General features: G+C 38.5%; 2 protein-coding genes and 1 long non-coding RNA gene across 8 annotated transcripts; 1 reads left to right on the forward strand and 2 right to left on the reverse strand.

Moving 5' to 3' along the window:
* Positions 1 to 1,015: 1,015 nt before the first annotated feature.
* Positions 1,016 to 2,709, reverse strand: LOC124294658. Of its 2 annotated transcripts, none has more exons than XR_006904589.1 (2): positions 2,276 to 2,709; positions 1,016 to 1,220 (listed from the first exon to the last, which is right to left on the reverse strand). It is a non-coding gene; the product is annotated as an uncharacterized LOC124294658 (long non-coding RNA). The 2 variants fall into 2 exon arrangements; XR_006904588.1 differs by having other exon boundaries at positions 2,254 to 2,709.
* A 117-nt stretch (positions 2,710 to 2,826) lies between these two features.
* Positions 2,827 to 6,524, forward strand: LOC107221716 (GPI transamidase component PIG-T). Its single transcript, XM_015660815.2, has 8 exons — positions 2,827 to 3,291; positions 3,856 to 4,030; positions 4,186 to 4,417; positions 4,544 to 4,711; positions 4,936 to 5,233; positions 5,356 to 5,508; positions 5,606 to 5,852; positions 6,095 to 6,524. Exons 1-8 carry the CDS (start codon positions 2,985 to 2,987, stop codon positions 6,342 to 6,344), a joined length of 1,830 nt encoding a protein of 609 aa, XP_015516301.2. The 5' UTR covers positions 2,827 to 2,984; the 3' UTR covers positions 6,345 to 6,524.
* Positions 6,525 to 6,783: 259 nt separating this feature from the next.
* LOC107221714 (CD109 antigen) lies at positions 6,784 to 18,821 on the reverse strand. Of its 5 annotated transcripts, none has more exons than XM_046740902.1 (28): positions 18,774 to 18,821; positions 17,232 to 17,311; positions 16,883 to 17,075; positions 16,490 to 16,717; positions 16,120 to 16,370; positions 15,812 to 15,970; positions 15,487 to 15,658; positions 15,048 to 15,239; positions 14,850 to 14,951; positions 14,635 to 14,768; positions 14,433 to 14,553; positions 14,176 to 14,319; positions 13,628 to 13,747; positions 13,481 to 13,535; positions 10,734 to 10,956; positions 10,405 to 10,522; positions 10,142 to 10,328; positions 9,905 to 10,065; positions 9,606 to 9,744; positions 9,396 to 9,514; positions 9,175 to 9,314; positions 8,871 to 9,090; positions 8,412 to 8,789; positions 7,999 to 8,151; positions 7,744 to 7,919; positions 7,474 to 7,645; positions 7,244 to 7,346; positions 6,784 to 7,130 (listed from the first exon to the last, which is right to left on the reverse strand). In XM_046740902.1, the coding sequence occupies exons 1-28, from the start codon at positions 18,804 to 18,806 to the stop codon at positions 6,916 to 6,918; spliced, it is 4,488 nt and encodes a 1,495-aa protein (XP_046596858.1). In that variant the 5' UTR covers positions 18,807 to 18,821; the 3' UTR covers positions 6,784 to 6,915. The 5 variants fall into 5 exon arrangements, with proteins under 5 accessions (XP_046596858.1, XP_046596859.1, XP_015516297.1 ...); XM_046740903.1 differs by lacking the exon at positions 10,734 to 10,956 and adding an exon at positions 12,548 to 12,686; XM_015660811.2 differs by lacking the exon at positions 18,774 to 18,821 and adding an exon at positions 17,882 to 18,020.
* Positions 18,822 to 19,692: the final 871 nt, after the last annotated feature.

The following is a 19,692-nucleotide window of genomic DNA, read 5'->3' on the forward strand; positions in this document are numbered from 1 at the left end:
TTAACGAATTATTTTTTAGGCTTAGGTCTGGTTCGAGTCTGATTCAGGATTACTCATCTTGTTTTCACCGACGCATAGATTTAGTGATGTGGTTAAGAATCATCATGATCACAAAGTCTGGTAAAATTTATTCAACTGTAGTTTCTTTCATGGTTTTAGTCTTTAATTGCGATTGTTTAGTGTCGGAGTTTTTTTTCTCGAGTCGCTCATAGGTCATGTTCGGTTTGGTACTTCACTGTAGAATTATACAGCTCTGTCGTATTTTGGTGGTTGTGCTTATTCTACTCCGATTTGTTTCCATTTCTTCAAGGATTTTTGCATCGTCTTCCGATAGGTAAATGCCAATGTCTTACAGCGATTCGTGTTTTCGATCTTGGTTTACTTTTTGATTGTTTTGCGTATTCACCATGTTCTCCACTTTAGTGATTATCTCATACCTCATAAGAAAAAAAACTTGTGCGCGAATATCCAAAGTCAATCACCGTTCACTTATAAGATAAAAACAATCACCCTTCATCTATAACTAAAACAATCATCTTTCATCCATAATTATAACAGTCATCTTTCATCGATAATAATTAGTTAGCGGGTTATATGAACTGAAAAATTTCTAACAAACTGCAAATATAGGCGAGTACAAATTGACTGGGGAAAACAATGTACCATAATTAACATGTGAAAAAACGTTATCTTCAATTTTTCTAAGAACGTAAGATCGATCTTGCAAGTATTCTCCGTGGAGTAGGCCTACTGGGGATACCACGTAAAAAAAAAACGCGCCGGGTGCTCTACCGCTTGCGGTGGTGTGGAAATGAGCATAAGTGAACTTATTTTCACTGGTCAAATATTAATATATTGTAGTTTTTCAAATGAAAATTTTATTCTTGCGTAAATTTAACTCATTGTCAATACAACTCATGCTTCGACAATGTGTAACGCGTGTGGAATCGTAATACCTTCGGATTTCTCTAGTTTAGTCAGTGAATTCCACGTAAATACCTTTTTCTTTTGATAAATTTCGTTTCTTAATTAAAGTCAACAAGGTGCACATACCTTTGGCAATTTAGAGTATGGTAATTCCAGCATTTTTCTCCCCAAATTCACCTTTTGCAGTTGATACAAGTCGTTACAATAAAACACAATATTTCCATACCAAATGAGCACGTCTTCCGCGACAAACGATCAAGAATAAAAAAACGAAGCTCATTCAAAACCGGCTACTAAAAATGACAAAAAGGACCGTGTTGAAATTTTGTACGTTCAAGATACCGGTAATCTGTATGAAAAACCTATTGTTCCAAATGGAATACAGTTAGAAATTAACTGCCATCTTCGCTTTTGAATCTATATTGTAGAAAAATGTTTTTAAATTTTTATGACAAATTTGTATACTTGGTTGATTTCTAGATTACTTAACCAAATCTACTGTTAAATACATTTTTCAAAACCTCATTACTTTCACATATATAAACAGAAAGGCAACTAATATGATAACTTGCATTTTATAATATTATTAATTGGTTTTAGACTCAATGAAAATGCATTTTATAATATTATTAATTGGTTTTAGACTCAATGAAAAACCACAAAAATGTGTTGTCACATTATGCATATAAATTTATTACTTCCGACTGAAAGGAAATGATGCGTCAAGAACACAAATCACAAATCAGTTAAAATAAAAAATATGACTCTGAGTGGGAAAGATTTTCAACGGGTGATTATTGAATTATTGTTACTTACAATGTAATTGTGAATAAAATAGTGTGTACAAAAGGTTGTACTGAGTAAGATAATACATAATACGAGTATGCTATACATAATTTTCTTATACCCCGCAGATACTTGCCTAGGAAACTGTGAAGGCCGCACTTTCAGAGGATACATTCGTAAAATGCGAAAAAAATGATGCATCAATAACTAAACGTTTTACGCATAAGTAATCAGGAATACATATTCTCTCAAACTCGAAATTCCTAACAATCAACACAGGCACTGCCGTAAATTTATAATAAAGTGAACAGATATGAGTAATTATAATCAGGGCACTTGATAATAAATTTTTGAACAATCTTGTGTTTGGGGGTTAGCGGGCAGAGTCGCAATCTAACCAAATAATATGAGTAGAAGTTGAAAAAAGGAACCTTGATCTTCTTTAAATTTTTTTCAATTGCTTTTGTGATAATGATTGCCTGAAGTTCATTAGGGTTTGTTACAGCATAGATTCAAACATTAATAACAATCGAGTCCTACCTAATTTACAAAAAATATTTACAAGTAGTATTTTTGTGTAGAAAGGTCTGGGTTTTCCTCTGCAAATACACTGTATTTAAAAAAAACACGGAAATCTAACGTCAGTTAAGAGCTTATTTTTATATGTCAGCTGTATTTTCTTTGGGAACGAAGATATGAGCGTTGACTGAAGATACACGAGTTAAGTAGTAAACATAGGTATGTACATAAATTACATACGGTACATATAGGAATAAATATATATCTCCATCCTTTGATTAACTTCTTTGATTCTGGCTCCCATCCTTTGCATCAAGAAAAGGTTTCTAACGCTGTTAACCGTAAACCAGGTGCATATTTATTGTACATTTATTTAGATGATATTATTTTTGTTAATCGGATGGAGTTTATTTGACATGACCGAGCAATTGATCAACGACCAATCAAATGCTTAGAAAGAGACAAAACATCGGCCGCGTGTGTTTCCTTCTCTCTCCTTTTTGGCGCTGCCACAAGCAGTACCAGTGAGTGCGCAGTCTATGCTCTATATTTTACGGCTATGCTAATACTAATAACTAATAAGGAAAATGACGCAGAGGGAGGTACGCGGGGTGTGTAAGTGTACCCAGTAAAACAATTATTTTGAAATAAACTTCCACAATTATGTATGCAAGTCATTAGTCAGCGGCAGTGAGTCCTGACTGGTGGAAAGACGATTCGAGCGATTTAAGTGCGATTAACTGGTGGAGGTTATGCGCATAGCCGTATATCCGAAGTGCGAAAAGTTTTTAACCTCGATTTGCGAATGGGCGAAGGGTTGCTTAAAAGTAATCCAATTGCAGTTACAATCGTGCGCGAAAATGCGAACTGCGTTTGCGATGTACTTTATACAGGCGTTGATATTGAGTGCCATAGGAGATGTCGGATTCGTTTCCTGTACTTCCGACGTAGATGATGCCTTCAACGAGGAGCTTATGCTGAAGCCCTTGCCAAGCGGACACGTCTACGCACATTTTCAATTTACTACCCTGTGGCGGACTGACATTGAGACTGAAACCTGTATGTACTACGTATAATCCGTACATACGTTCTTCTATATCAGTGTAGATGCATGGCCAAACGTCATAACCTGGAAAACGGCGGTACTAAGGTGAGGTCGGAGTGCTGACCAGATGAGTTAATCGTATTTTACAATTTTCTTCCCTCTTGAATAAAAAAATCTTTGGGAAATAATAGCGTGCACTATTGTGCTTGGGTGATGATTTGAGTAAGTTCGAAAAATTGACGCAAACACTGAACATAACCAGATTTTCACTCACTTTGAGGTTATGGTGTACTGATATCCGAATCCCATGGTTTGCGCACTTCTAGATCAATTTTCGAATTTTTTTTGTCCCAATACACAAATACGATCGCAAACACTGTCATTCCCCAACATTTGAAGTATTTTCCTTGCTCGTGAGAGAATAGCGTTCTGAAATTAGATTTTCTCACTTTGTTGGTACTTTAACCTCGCTTTAAGTTTGACACTCTATTGTTTCATTATTTGCTCATTCTTTGTTTGATCGCTCTATTCTTGAATGCAATTGATCTATCGAATTGCATACATCTTTCTGTATACAGTCCAACATTCTCGGCTATTTCCTCGTGGGTTAGGGGAAATAATCGGCCGGCACAATGTCAGAGAACTTCACGTCAGTTTGACTGAAGGATTATGGCGTTACGAGAAATGGGGATATCCTCTTCAAGATACCGGTTCTGGCGCCGAGGTTTATGCCTGGTTCAACGACGACCGAAGGTACAATAACTTACTATTATCTACCCTAACGACAATCACTCAACAACCTTGACATTTCAAAGAGTTCTCATCTTCTTTTCATCGATTGCCTTTCCTTGGGAAATTTGTATTAGTACCATATTTGATGATAATATACTCGATATTCTTGCTCTTAGGATCGATGAGAATTGGAAAAGCTTGACTAATGCTCTTGCGGGTTTGCTGTGCGCGTCGCTCAATTTTGTGGATGTGTCCAACAGCTTGTCACCTGATTTTACCTTTCGACCCAGCGGTGCTATTCCAAGACCGCTAAACTCTAGCTGTCTTCGATATTCTTCGCTGCCAAGAGAAATAGTTTGCACAGAAAACTTGACACCATTTAAAAAATTACTACCGTGCGACTCTAAGGTATGAACAAGAAAAAATACTCTGACAATATTTAACTAACGTCGAAATCACAATATTTTATCATTTTCGTCTTTGCTCGTATAAACAAAAAATTTTAAACCTATTCAACATAGTTTTATCCCTTAGAAAGGATTGGCTACTCTCTTGAATTCAGCATATATCCATAACACTAATTACCACTCGATAGCTGTTGATGTACGACCTGTATGTACCAATGCAGCATGCACGCAAACTACCATTGAACTGCGGCAAACAATTTCATTGGTCTACGACACTATGACAACTGATTCGCAGGTATGTACATATGGCATCGAATAGCAGGCACATTTTTATGAAAAACTCATTTTGGTTGAATCTTATTCTTTTGTATCATTCTTGATCCTACAAAATGAAATAGACTGAACCTTATCTATGAATTACCAAGTTAAAAATGCTGGATCCAACGTGATATTGGAATCCTGAAATAATTTTTGGTTCACAAAATAATATGAACATGGCCAATACTTTCTGACCTGCAGGACTGGTCGGTGCGAAAGCTTTTCGGCATTGGACTCCGAAGCGCTTGTCCATTGGCCACCCTGAGCCGTGTATATGTAGATGTAACCGATAATGAGACATCTGAAACTTATCGGCTAGTGCCTGAGCCACCGGAGACTCTAATCAGCTTACGAGGAGGACAAGAAAATAGAATAGCTGTGTACGATATTAAATCTTTGTCCAATGCCGGGATGTTCAATGTCGCTGCTGTCCACAGCAAAGCCAAAATTTATGGAGTCGAAATTCCACCGGTGCTCTTTGCAAACAGATATGTAGTAGGTGTGTCTGTGTTTATACTGTAATGGACTTGATCTTTATTAAACTGTAGTATTATGAAATGGACGGTCATTGTTCTTGACATAGCAGGATCTGAATAACTCGTGACAAAACGCTGTTCTCAGGCTATGGTCAAGAAAGAGGCGGCCTGGTGACAAAACTCCATAATAATTACTGGAAGCCATTGGATGTCGTGCTCCTGGAGAACATTCCATGGTACATACCGGTCTACACTCATACCATAAGGATCACCTGCCAGGGGAAATTACTCAAGCCTCGTATGTCTAGATTTCTGCGAGTATCGTTTGTTCCCATCTCCATTCTGTAAATAATTTTTTCTAATCCTTGGTTCGTGAATTTTGCTCGTGGTTTCAGTAATCAAGCGATACGTGCCTGGTAGAGAAAGGGAACGTCCTTACTACCTCGAAATGGTTCTGCGACTTCCGCCGCGTTCTGTAACAGAGTTTTCAATAGAATTAGACTATCTTTTTCTCAAGTGGCAAGAATACCCTCCGGACGCTAATCACGGGTTCTACATGGGCCCTGCAATAATAACCTCTCTTCTCCCAACTGCGAGAAATTACACCGCTCTACCTCAGGACGGAAGTACTATTTCATCCAGGTAAGGAAACAATGATCGATCAATTATTGAACAATATTCCGTTAAGCTTCGAGGACCAGGAGGTAAGAAGAGCATTACCATTTAGGGTGGCCACTGAGATGTTAAACCTGGCAAATTGAGTAATTTTTTTTTTTAAACTGGTCAGCACGGGATGTTATTCTGAAACATCCGAAGCTGTTTCCTGATTGGTCAATGCAGCAAATATAATACAACCTAAAGCCATCATTATTGTGTGGTTGCAGTTTCAATGCATCTCGGGACGGTTACCTGGTCCAATTACGGACTGAGATTCTACTTGTCAGTCTGCCAACGCCTGACTTTAGTATGCCTTATAATGTTATTTGTCTGGCTTGTACGGCCGTGGCACTGGCTTTCGGACCCCTCCACAACATAACAACAAAGAGGCTTGTTCTCAAGCCATCTAAGAAAAATAAACTAGTTTCTTACATCAGAGAGAAACTCTCCAAAACAAAGGTAGATAAGATAGAGTAGATATGCAAAGTTCTCTTCAGTCATATTTGCTATTCGCTCCAAAAAAGAATACTCCGTACACACTATTGGATCTGTCGCAAAGGCCTTGGCGACATAATATCATGAGTTGTAAAAATAAAAACTTGAAGCAATTAGGTAAATAAATCAAACAATCGATTATCTGGTATTTCTTACATAAAATGTTGGCATATTTCATTTCTGTAAATGCAAACCTTTTGAAACACCAATATACCTCTGTAACGCAAGACGGAAAAAATTCAGAACTCGGCAAATTTGGAACGAATCTGTGAGGCACAGTAGAGAACACAAATATAACATATAGTTAGATTTTATTGTGAACAATTCCGATACTAATCTCATTGTATACATATAATATACAATTGGGTACGTGACAAAAACGAAAAGATAAATGGACGGCTTAAAAAGTTATTCGAATATCTCGAATTGCATGGTATTATAGTATATTACTTACTTTGGTTATTTTTAATCGTAATTGCTATAATTTAATCTTGAAAAGTATTAGGTACAATTATAATGGAATTGTATAACGTACGGACAACTTGATAAATAATCAGAAGAAGTAGAAGGATGACTTTGCAAACATAATGACAAACAGTAGAGCAGGCGACGAGAGGTGGTACATGGTGCACGCACTCCCCCTCGAACCGTCGTTTTCGTTTTTCTGATTGTCCAAGACCCCTACACAAACATTACCGCAATCTTCGCCATCGCAGATATCGCACAGCGTAGCCTTCTGCGGTTCATAAAACACTCTCGCGCGTCGACCTGAAGTTCAAAACAGATATATTAAGCATTTTGTAGGTTGTTCCCTCTCAGAATGCGATATTCTCCCACAAATTGCTGATAATAGTAAGAATATATGCAAAATGCTGTCTTACTTGAGTCGTAGTAGTCATAAATTGAGACTGGAACAGGCTTCTGTTTGGCAACCTTGTGAGTCCTGAACGCGGACACTGTCGGGCAATACTCCTCTCTTATCATCTGCGAATTGTTTTTTACTAAGTTATACTCTTGTAATGGATATATATAATAGTACATTGGTCTGAACTATACAGATTCTGCACGTTCGTCTTTTTCTCACCTAATTAATGACTTGCAAATCGCTTACCTTGTCAAAATACAAGACTACCATAGTTTCTCCATTTTTGGTCTCGACTCGTTTAACATGCTGCGATATTTCCAAGCTCGGGAGGGAGTCAATGTCGACAGTGAATCCCGACGGTAGACTGACTTCCATTACAGCCATGTTGCTTTCGTTTGCTTCTTTTGTAGGGACGAATCTGGTTGAAGGGGATAGTGAAAGTAATTAATTTTACTCTAATGGCTATCGTTTTGCTAATGCTACTTTTGGCATTGTACGTCAGACATTTTGTCGTACCCAGAGCAAATTGAAAGCTGCAAGTGATTAGCATTTGAATTTTTATCCACTTGAGGGTCGAGGGTGAATAGGGGCCATGCACCGGTCACATTCAGATTGTAGCTGTACGATACTTGAATTATTGCAAATCCAGTGCCGGTAGCCGTCAGGTTCACCTCTCTAGTTTTCCTGGGCAACTAAACGAGACATGGGATGTGGTCAAAAATCTAGTCCCATATTTCCCAAGTAAAAAAAGGGTGTGACCAAAAAATATACCATATGCTTCTGAAGAATCATATTATTGCCTGGGTTGATATTGATATTGCTTTGACCTCCGTCTTCGTAGACAAACGATATGGCAATGTTGCTGTTCTTGGATGATATTTTTTCACTCAACTTAGATAGCGCATAAATTCCGATTACCGTGTCCTGCAAATAAGGGTGAGCCATCCAATAAGCGAAATGTGCAATTTTCTATGTACTATCGACTTGAAAAATCCTTGTTTTCTCCATGAAAGTGGATGATAGCTCTTTCACAGTTCTCACCAGACATTTTTTTATTGCATGAACACTAAGTTATTCCATGTTCATTTTGTTTAACTATAGACCTATGTATCTGGAATTAGCATTTTTCACGTCGATGATAGATGAAAGAGAAATATTGCAACTTGCAAAATCGTATCGCGAACCTGTGTTGAGGCGAATCCTCCATCTGCGTTTCTCTGACTCACGAGCCACTTCATTATGGGTAGTGAATCGGCGACCATGTTTCGTCTGAGGTACGTAAGCAATGCATATGAAGTCATCTCAACATCTACGGAACTTGGTAACGAATACCAAGGATTCTTGTTGTCCTCTGGGATTGGTTTACTCCACCACATGTAATCCCCGCTTTGTTTGGCTTTTGATTCCAATCGATTAAATGCTGTGTCTTCGTAAGGATTCTTGGCTAAGTTTAAAACGTAGGTGCAGAGACAAAGTGAATATACATCATCGAGCCCTTCGAGATTCCGCACAATATAATCGACTCCCTTGTTTACGACATTGCTGTATTCCTCAAAATAATCCTGCAGGTGAAACACACAGTGTTAAATTTTTTTTTTGTAACTTTTCTAGTAGGTAAGGCTGTCGGTCATTATCGATCTTACCTGATTTTCAAGGAAGGCTACCAAAGTGAATGCAGTCAAAGCCAAGCCTTTAGATGCGCCGCCTTGCATGTCGCGATGACTCACTTTTCCTACCTCAGGAAAGCTGCCGTTTGGTGATTGGTTGGTGGTGAGCCACTGAAGCGCTTCCTTTATAATTCGATCTTCTATCATAATGTGTTCTGCAGCCTGGGCAAATGACTTTGCCACAAATGCGGTCAGCCTACAACGGAATAAAATTGGTAATACAAATTGGATTGCGACTCCTGTTTCAGGGCAGATGTCTGTTAGCTATATCGCTACTCACCATGTGCTGCCACTGTGATCCGAGGTTCCAAATGCGCTAAAAGATCCGTCCTCGTGACGATAAGTCAACTCTTGCTGGTAACCAATTTCCATATATTTGAGTGCTTTTGCTTTAACTGCTTGCGTGAGTTGATCGGTGTTCTATAATAATGAATTACAGTCCAGATAAAAATAACGAATAATATCAACATGGATAAGGAATATTATTATAGAATTACACACCTTCAGATAGTTAATCACCACTATATTGGGGACAAAGTTGAGCATGTTCTGTTCTCCACATCCAAATGGCATTTTGATTAAATTCGCCAGATTCGGTATACTGGGTCCGAGAATATCCCCTGAGAATAAAGATCGTAGTGTTAGCTGGGCGGTTTATTCCTCTACCTGCTTTCAATTCTCGCAAGCTTCAAATCCCTGGCAATATCTTACCGACGGCAGAAATTTCCACATGCTCAGAGCCCACTACAGCATTTCTTGGTATATCTACCGTCAAGTTGGTTTCAAATGTTTTTGCGTTTCGCAGATCAACAAATATAGCCTTGTTCCGATACTGAGTTTCTCCTTCAGACTGAAAATCCATAAAGCTAATGAACCTTGGAAATATATGTAAAAGATTTTATTTTACCATTTTCTAATAAAATATTTTTGATAATATTTCTTAAACCTAAATTTACACACCTTTGAATAAAACAAACTCAAATCAAAATTCATAAAATATCGAGTTATACCTTGACAAGTAGTTTCTGCTCGATGCCATCTCCAGCCAAGGTACTGCGCGCAGTGGCCTTAATGACAATATGGCCCAAGTCCCTAGGAATAATCATGAAGGAAACAGATGCTTGCGAGTTAGCCTTGATATCGATCGTCTTTCTGCGATATAGTTCCAACTCTACGGTAAATAAATCAAATTGTTTATTTGCGTTGAGAATACATATTGCGACACCTGCGACCCAATCTACACTTACTCGGTGTGTCATGGATCTCGTTTGATATTTCAGCAAATTCAAACTGGTTCATGTTTTCCAGTACGACCTCCGCTGTGAGATCCTTGTCCAGGTAATTGAAAACTACAATGGGTATAGCAACAATCTCTCCTCGTATCACAGAGTACGGTAGATCAAGAGATACGAAAAACGGTTGGAAGACTTTCAGCTGAAACACACAGATATCCCATGTTATAGTCAATTACATTCATCAAGTCTGGAATAACTTAGTGTCAAATACACACCTTTCTTGGAGTATCAATGAGTCCCAACCCGTGAACGGAGTCAATGGAAAATGCAGTAAGCACCCAGGAGGTGATGGTGTCAGGAACGGACCGCCGAAGAACAGTTTTTCCTTCGGGCCTGTTACATTAGAAAAACTGTTTCAACATTTATCACCATTAGTGTAACGAATTTTATGTTGATGAAAATGATTCAAAATAACCGATTGTGGGTGTAAACATGGCATACAGGGTGGGACGAACAAACAAAAAAACAATAAACAAAAAAGAAAGGAAGAGGCACCGTATAACTACATGAATACGTAAGCGTGCAAGAAGACATCAATAAATACCCTGAAGAGAAATTCGCGAAAAGCCAGGTGTTTGAGATGTCATGCATTGGGAAAACATGGGGCTTGTTCCATACCGGGGTTGGAATACGAGAGAAGGCGTAGGGACCCGCCAATGGTGGTCTGGTTGCTATTCTGTACGTTACCGGTGGGCCGATGTCTGGCCTGAGCGTGGAGACACCAGGGTGGAAGCCATCTATTCTACCACCAACAATTCCTGGCTGGCCTGCAATCCAACTCTAACGGTATAGGTAGGTGGATAGGTCATGGTATTATTTTCTCCTACTTCATGCTGAGCTTACACACCTCGTCACTTATCGCACTTATCTTTACATTATCAAGGCGAGCGTTGCCCTTATACCAGATAAATATGACTGTTATTACGAGTTGAGATTCACGCGGGGTTAGCAGTAGTGGGAAAGTTAGCAGTTCGTTAGTTAAAAACTTTCCATTGCTGTAAGGTCTATTTCCGCCACTTGCTTCATGAGACAATCATCTTTGATGATAAGAGAGAAAAACAGAGGTGAAAATTTTATACACACATATATGGGTGTGCCTGTACATAATAGTATAGATATATATTAGGGCGGTCCTTATTTAAGGTAAGTGCGGCAGTTATTCACCCTGTCCCAATTATTGACCTTTTTTGATTGTATCTGTTTGATCGTTAGTTCTAAAATTACCAAAAAATAAATTTGTAGTGTCTAACCCTCTAGCAATCAGTTTTAGTCAAGAAATTCACAATTTGTGCCGTCAATTTATAATTTTGGAAAATAAAAGAGTCAACAATTAGGTCTAAACGTGTCAATAACTGGTGGAAAGAACGAATTGCATACCCTGTAAATGAAAAAAAAATCAGATTTAGAGGGTGTGCAATTCATCTAGATTGCCTGGTATGATGACATGAATTTTTTATTAGATAGTAGCACCAATATCCATTAAAGTCTCGCAGTTATAGATTTTTTTGAAAGTCATTACTCTTACAATAAAATATATACTGTGAATGAAGAAATATAGCCAAAACACATGTATTTCAAATGGGACCACCCTCTTACAGGCAGGTGTTAGAGTTGAGATAAAGATCTGAAAAAATTGGGGAATCGTTTTTGAATTATTTGGAGTCGATTTGGGGGGCGAACAATAAAAAATTCGTCCAAGGCCTAAATATGGACCACCCTAATATACTACACACTTGTGGATAAATCGACCCGTTTTACCCAATTGTACAGTCATTGACCATTGCCATTCATTTTCATGACTTATTTCCTAACAGTACCGTCAGAATGAGCGTTAACCAGTCTGATCATTCACTAATGACTTCCAATTCATCAGAGACGCGGTTTTTAAGGATTTTTCCAAGGATTCTAAGATTTTCCGCACATTATGCAGAAGTTACAGTAGCATTACTCGAAAAGTTTGCAACTTGGATGCTGCAGGCTTTATTTATTCCGAATGCCGATACATTTGATGAAATTGAGAAACGTCGACCTGTGACAACACTTATTTGATGCTACCCTTGTAGAAAAAGATTCTGGAAAAATGTCGGTGATGGCAAATTTCCGCTATTAGGTTTAATATAAAAACCGTTCAATCCGTATAGATATGTATCACTTATATACATATACTATACCTAAGTTTGTATAAATATTGTGTTTATGGAGAGATTACATTCTAAAGCGCTAAGAAGTTAAACTCATGAAACGATCTTTTGCAACAATCAGCCCTTAGGGTCGGGTCCAAGATGAATCGAAATAATCAAGAATCCATTCACCGAACTGAGGGGAGTCGTGAAATGTAATCAATTAATTATCGCATACCCAGCATCAAGCATATGCCAAAGCCAGGTTTCAGGGAAGTTCTTGCGCACTTTCAGTTTCCCAGGTTGGATTGTAGTCGGGTCGGGGCTCGCCGCCGCACTTTCATACATCTCTTCGTCGAAATTAGCTCTTTGGTATACTATGCAATATGTTCTTTGTTATGTAACAAGTGGGAGGGTATCATTATTACTGTAATAGGCAGGTGGTAAACCAAGTCCTCGAGAAACGTTTACAACTTTGTTTTCCTTGACGGATCATCTGAATTTGCACATTGAGTACACGATTTGATTAATTCGTCCTGTCGTTCTCGTGAAATAAGTTTTCAAAGGATCGAGAACTGGGCCATAATCATTTTTAATTCCGTAAAGTCAGTATTTTCGAAATTCACAGTCAACCCCTAGCGAATTTTTTTTCTACACTCATACCAGCAAATTTCGTGGATACGAGAATGCATACTTTTCAAGTGTTTGGTTAAAAAATTATCCGGAACATAGAAACGTCCTGTGTGAAATAACGTTTAATAATCTTAAAATTTGCGGATCTAGGGGAAAAAACTATTTCAAAACACTTGACCAAAAAAATCGAAAGCTCCTGCAAAATTGGTAAAGCCATCAGGTATAATTTTGCGTCAGAGTAAATGACAGCTACACATATTAAAATGGCATTTCACCTTCGAGTATCGGAGACTTAAGAACTGAGAATACTGTGGGTAAAGATCACTCGTACGTGTGGAGATGTGTCGAAAAAAAATCGCCTTAGGTTCGATCTTAAACGAGCATTTGGTTGTCACATGTACCGTTATCTATACATGCCAGGTTATTGCACACGAATACAAGTTTATTATACTATCGGAAAGAGTATTGGCGCTTGTTCAGGAAGTAATTTAAACATTACTATATTTATACTACTTCGAAATTCTGATGCGAAACTTACTAAGTGGGGACATATCGTGGACGTAGCCATTGGTCAAGACAACCGCGCCAGATTCCTGAAATACAATTATTTGGACATAATTTTCAACAGTATCTCTGCTTTCTGTCAAATTTAGAGACAGATTTATCTGCAAATCGTTATACATACATTGAAGACGTCGAATGCAGTAGATGATCCAGGGCTCCAAGAAGAACTACCCCATGCCGGAAAAACAGATGAAAACTCGTTGTTCATATCGTATGACTTCAGTTCGTTCAATATTTGGTCCTGCAAACGGAGTTACGACATTGCCAAAATTCAAGCAATTGGAGAGACAACACCTGTTGTAACGCGTTTTTTGCTAGCTAAACTGGTACAGCTCATCAAAGACATGGATTAGCTTACACATTAGACAAAATACATTCTAGACAAACAGTTATTGAATCACATGGTCATTGGTAGGTTGACTCGGCCGATATTTGATTTTAGCATAGGCTCGCATTTGTTTAAAGATGCGCCCCTGTTTTACACGTTAAGACAACTGAATTGCATAAATACTTTGTGGTAAGATGAATAAAATTGCATTTTTATGAAAAAAAATATTATCCTTCTTGGTTTACAAATGTGCGATATTAGTTTTCCTCTCTTTTTTCTAATATGACGAAGAAACTGTTCATACAAAAAATTCAACTGTGCGTGATGCATCGAATACTCACATGTGATATATCGTTGCCAGACTTCAATAGAATTGAGCTTTGATCAACGCCGAGAAGTGCAATATAAGAATTTGGCTTTGATGAGATAACAAGATCTACAGTAGCTCCAGGTGTTGTTTCGTTGAGCATAGTTTTGATGTCAACCTGCAACACCAAAGATTTGGCCAAATTACCATCATATCGAATGTTTTTCACATTCAGGATGAAGTTATTCTTTCATTTACTACTTCGGTGTGTTAATTCAATTCGTTACATACAAAATTTTGAAGTGCGCCATCTAGATCGACATTAAGGGAATCAGCAACTATTTCTCCATCATCGCGCATGTAGTAGACCAATATATGTGCTGTTGGTGCCATCACGTATGTGGCAAGAAATCTATGGGTACGAATAAGACATATAGAAAGATTTACTTTTGAAATACAACACGTGCACTGTTAAAGTTGGATGATATCTCACCTAAATTTGACAGTGTATTCCTCTGGGACTTTGACAGAAGCTGCATTGAGAATGTCACCTCGTCCCAATACTTGGTAGCTCAGATATTTGAGGGGTGCTGTGGAATTTACTTCGATTTCGATGTTACTGTTTACCTAATTAAAGTATACCATTTTTTCACATTCTGGGATAGAATTTTCGAGTGCATATCTTCAGGAAGAATGGTTCACACGTACCATGGGTTTTTCGGTCTTCAAAAGTGCCTGTATGTAAGTTCCGCTCGGCGACAGAGCTTGATTTATTGTAGAAAACGACTCATGCAGAGTCAAGTATTGTGCCTTTATAAAAACCCAATTCATTCTTCCGGTAATTGTATCAACTAATAGATATTAATTATTTCGAAGCAATTGAAAGCTATGTAAATAACAACATACCTGGATATTCAATGCGGCTGAGGTATCATTTTCCACGAGGGGTGGGTAAAAATCTAATTGTATCATTCCATGTTTGTCCAGCATGCGAGTAATGTTGGTATAGGCAGATTGATCATGGCTGAAGCCGTACCATATTTGTACTGGATTTATCTGGTCCTGGACAGGTGCTCCGTCATGATGAGCGATTTTTATCTGCAAATTAATGGCATCGCTTTTATTAATACACAGACATTGGTTAAGCGAAAATGACATCTGCACTGCATGGACAGACATAGGTGCATATACACGAATATATGATTTTTGCCCACAGGCGTAATTTATCTTTCATTCAAGCCATTATTCATTCATATTCCAGCCAAGTTACATCCAGAGTCAATACAGAGTCAGAATAATACGTCATACTTTCACACATCGATTATATCTGGTTATGTAAACTTACAAACGCAGTGTATTTCAAGCCTGGCTTATAACTTTTTGCTGTTTGTATGAGTTCCATTGTATATTGATGCTTATGCAATATCATCTGCGCGGAGGTGTTTTGTATGCGGCCAGTCAATGCCTCCTTGACAGCTACTTCCAATTGTATAGGTCGTTTGTAATCGTCCGTGAGCCTGTGAATAAAAATTTTCAATCATTGACAACTCATTGATGCTGTAAGACCTGCGAAATTCTAAACAACAATCCATCAAGTTGCCCATAGGTAACTTCACTGCCAGAAGTATGTATAATAGTAGAAAACTGCAGGTTTGTCACATCAAGATCACCTTAGCTCATTGCCAATGTCGAAATTGACTGTAACATTTCCATCTATAGGCACTACTTTCCGGACTGGCGCTTGAAATATCGGCTGGATCACATCAGAAAATATATCTGGGTATGCTGTGATGGTCGCTTCCCCTTTTACTGGTTTGCCGTAGGTGTACCTAAAACGTTTACATCTAATTATTTCGAGAAACGAGTTTGAGAAGTAAGTGACGATTTCAATTTTCCAGAGATATTGTAGATTGACATTGTCGTGTTCACGACGAGAAGTGCAAAGAGTATCATTGCAAAAGTGTAAAAATTTCATCACCTAGCACGCACGGTCGCGGTTACAGAGGAGTCTTTGAAGGTGGCATGTTTCGGTACATCGATGACCACCTCGAATTTAGGCAGAACATATTCGGCAACCTCAAATTGCTTTTCAAAAGTTTGGTCCAATATGTTGATAAAGATCTTCCAATTTCCTAGTACTGGTGATTCAGAGAGCTGCAATTCTCCGACAAAGACACCTTTACTATCCGTGCGTCGCTTCCACTGTTTGATTCGGTTGCCCTGCCCATCCTGGCAAAGTGATTCATATAATTTTAGTCAATGCTCAAGTTATGTAGAGGGTATCTCGAATCGATTCGAAAAATAATACTCTCTAAACGTTGTCTGATTAAAATTGTTAGATTAATTACCGTTATGTATATATCTAATTGAGCACTGCTCAGTGGAGGGCGGAGCCTTGAGTCTAGTATTACAGCGCGAAACAAGACTTTACTACCAGGTTTATAGACCGCTCGATCGGTCTGCACAAACACAGAATAGCTTTTGTGGATGTATCGAAGATCAGTAGAGTTGGAAAATATAATTCCAGCGAGTCCTCGCGATACCAGCTTGTAATTTCCAGGCGTCGTGTCTCCAACCTACAGACAACATTTTCGCAACCATTTAAAAGGTTATCATTTTTCACTCTCCTCCTCACTTTCTACAATACTTTTGATCATGTTACCATTTTTATTCTCATTTCATACCAACAGAAGTATCAGATCAAGTATGGCACGTAAAAGAGCATGTGCACTGGAACAAACCTCAAGCCTGACAATACGAGTTGAATAAGGTTCCACCGTAATGGTCTGGGAGACATTGAATACATTTCCAGAGTCCAAATTTCCGCTTAACTCTATGTAAATAGTGGATGGCTGAGATATCTCTGTTGTCCCAATAGACACGTGATATTCCGAGTTTGGCCGGACAACTTTTGGTCCTATAACTGTGTAGTACCTTTGAAGAAAAATATCTGTGAGATGCGAGCAATAAAACATAGAATGATGTGTTCGTCATTGATATTATTTTGCACGATTAAAGATGCCGTGAAAAATTATCTCTATTAGACAGAACCACGATACATAGCTGATGACTGGAAATACATAAACATACGGAGAAGATGTTACGGTAGCAATTGTCCCCAGCATGAGCAGTAACGGTGGCCATAGCGTGTCCATTATTTCTCGACGGCACTACAAAATTCAAAACATGATCATATTACGTTATCATTCCTGTATCGTTGGGCAAATTTACTGTTATGTCCGTTTACTTTTCGTACGAGTACAAACAAGTTGCCATATTTCCCATATTACGTATCAACGATATGAAAATGTTGCAGTCAGCGCAATTCTACTTGCAATGCCGAATACAAATATCCAAAATACGTTTTGCTTTACACAACATTAAGGCCGGAAAATATATAATTTGAAATACCACTTATCGCCGGAATACATTCGCTGGCGTTAATTTTGCATGAAATATGAAAGTTTTTGGATATTTTTGTTCAGCAGCTTATGTAGAATTACGCTGAGTGTTGGCCTTCACATCAGTGATTCGTCGGCTTCGGTAGTAGTAGTGAAGGATAAAAAAACATTTAACTCGGTCGGTAAATACTGACTAAGCATCCTTTTTACATTTACAGGCACTCGATACACCTGTGCGTCAGAGTGATAGTAGGAAGCTACGTCTTTGCCGAAACAGGAGCTATGTCTCACTGATATTGAACGTGATGAGCATAGCTTTACAGGTAACTCGCTACTCACCTCAAAGAATTTGGGTCGGCTTTCCCTGATTCTCTACTAAACGCAGCTTTCTAATATGGAACAAAGCTATCGGGATTCTTTGCCGAAAACACAATCTTCCGCAGGCGTAGGATGATCAGCGATCCAGGAAATGATGAACCGCGAAATGTACAACAGGAGCAAAGCAATCACAATTTGATACACGCCGATGAGTTAAATACTCGTAGGATGTATAAATAAGGCGCGTCGCTGTACACGGATCTTTTCGGATTTTGGAGGCGATAAAACAGAGCACACGAAGAACCGGGCGTGTCGAAGCGAACGATGAATGTAGTAGGAAATTAGCGCGGCGAAACTGGTTTTCTCTGAGCGACGGCGGTCACACCTTGAGAAGATCTGTGGGACCGATGCAGTGCCAATCAAGGTAGCCGTTGATCGCTAGGAATCCTTTCTCTCCTCCGCATTCCCCACTTTTTCCTCGAGTATGACGCCCCGTGACTTTTTATACATATACATATAATGTATTCTTGTAGACTGCCCATCTTACGTATATACATGGGTATAAACCGTTACGATTACGCATATTGAAGTACGGTGTAATACAATTGAAGTTTTATGCAAGTGGTACGACATAACTGTGCGTTTGGGAAAATCGCAATTATTCCCGGACATTCGGCCGCTGTTGCTTATGCAGGTTCATGTATTGCAACTCCTAATTCATAATGATTAAATAACCAGCTTATTATCCTCAGTCGTAAAAAGGACTATATCCTACAAATTATGACGCTCCAAAAAGCAGGACTGCAATGAGCCGCGCAATGGCCGCCTATAAATTGAGCCGCCCATGTTTCTCATCTATCTCCTATTCTTTAATCGTGTAGTCAGATGCGTGTTTTCTATTTCTTTGATTCACCTTGCTCAACACGTGCCCACACAGACATCGCATATTCAACAATTGGTAAAATCCACTCGGTGATATCGATATGAATACACATTCGTGGTTGCAATTCAAGAACTCTCTAACTGAAGAGAAAAAATGCATTTCGTTCGGTGATTTCATCATTTCACCTTGCATACGAAGGTTGCCTGCACAGACTTTGCGTGGGTGTCAGTCACTGCCTGTACTGTACTGCATATGCTTGCTGTGGGACCTGCCACTACGCTACCATCCCACTGATCGTCACGTAACTTAAATGCTCAAAGGGCTCTGCAGTGTTGCCACCCCATTGATTGTAAGGGGTTTAGGTGAGTTTCCAGTCTTCATCAAGGTGAATTTTTAGTAGGAATTGACTCAAGATGTATACCTATAGGAATAAAGTCTTTTAAACCTTGCCGAGTTTGCTTCGCGGGTAAAGTTATGGTAAGGGGAGCTGAAGGGCCCACTGATATATATATACACTGGATTGGATATTACCGTATACTCTACGTGTAAGCTCGTGTGTCCAATTGAACACTTGAATTTCCGCCATCTTGTACAGAAAGTTGTCACAGAATGCGCGCTAGATTTGAACTGCGTAAAATATGCTATTTAAATCTAACGATATATTCGTCACACAAAAAAGTTTTTGACGAGTAAAATAATGTTTGATACATTAAATGAAGAACAAATCATTTTTTCGAAGGTATATTATTATTTACAATTATATGATGTAAAAGATCATTAAATAATATGACGAAAAACTTGTATTTAAGCGTGATTTTTCTTTATGTTCAAAAGAAGTCCTCAATTCTAAGAAGGTTCCGTCCATTATCTTTTATCCTATGGTGGGCTGAATTTCATACGGATTATTCAAAAATTTGTATAACACTAATTCAACCGTTAGGGAATTCAT

The sequence above is a fragment of the Neodiprion lecontei genome, chromosome 5, assembly GCF_021901455.1.
Source record: "Neodiprion lecontei isolate iyNeoLeco1 chromosome 5, iyNeoLeco1.1, whole genome shotgun sequence".
Taxonomy (NCBI): Eukaryota; Metazoa; Arthropoda; class Insecta; order Hymenoptera; family Diprionidae; genus Neodiprion; species Neodiprion lecontei.

Excerpts from the sequence above, each read along its gene's own strand:
- LOC107221716 (XM_015660815.2), top strand. The coding sequence starts at position 2,985 with ATGCGCATAGCCGTATATCCGAAGTGCGAAAAGTTTTTAACCTCGATT. Across the intron at positions 4,418-4,543 it reads TACTACCGTGCGACTCTAAG|AAAGGATTGGCTACTCTCTT; the intron begins GTATGAACAAGA and ends TTTATCCCTTAG. Across the intron at positions 5,853-6,094 it reads GGAAGTACTATTTCATCCAG|TTTCAATGCATCTCGGGACG; the intron begins GTAAGGAAACAA and ends GTGTGGTTGCAG.
- LOC107221714 (XM_046740902.1), bottom strand. The coding sequence starts at position 18,806 with ATGCGATGTCTGTGTGGGCACGTGTTGAGCAAG. Across the intron at positions 13,536-13,627 it reads CTGCATTCGACGTCTTCAAT|GAATCTGGCGCGGTTGTCTT; the intron begins GTATGTATAACG and ends ATTGTATTTCAG. Across the intron at positions 10,523-10,733 it reads TTCGCGAATTTCTCTTCAGG|GCCCGAAGGAAAAACTGTTC; the intron begins GTATTTATTGAT and ends CTAATGTAACAG.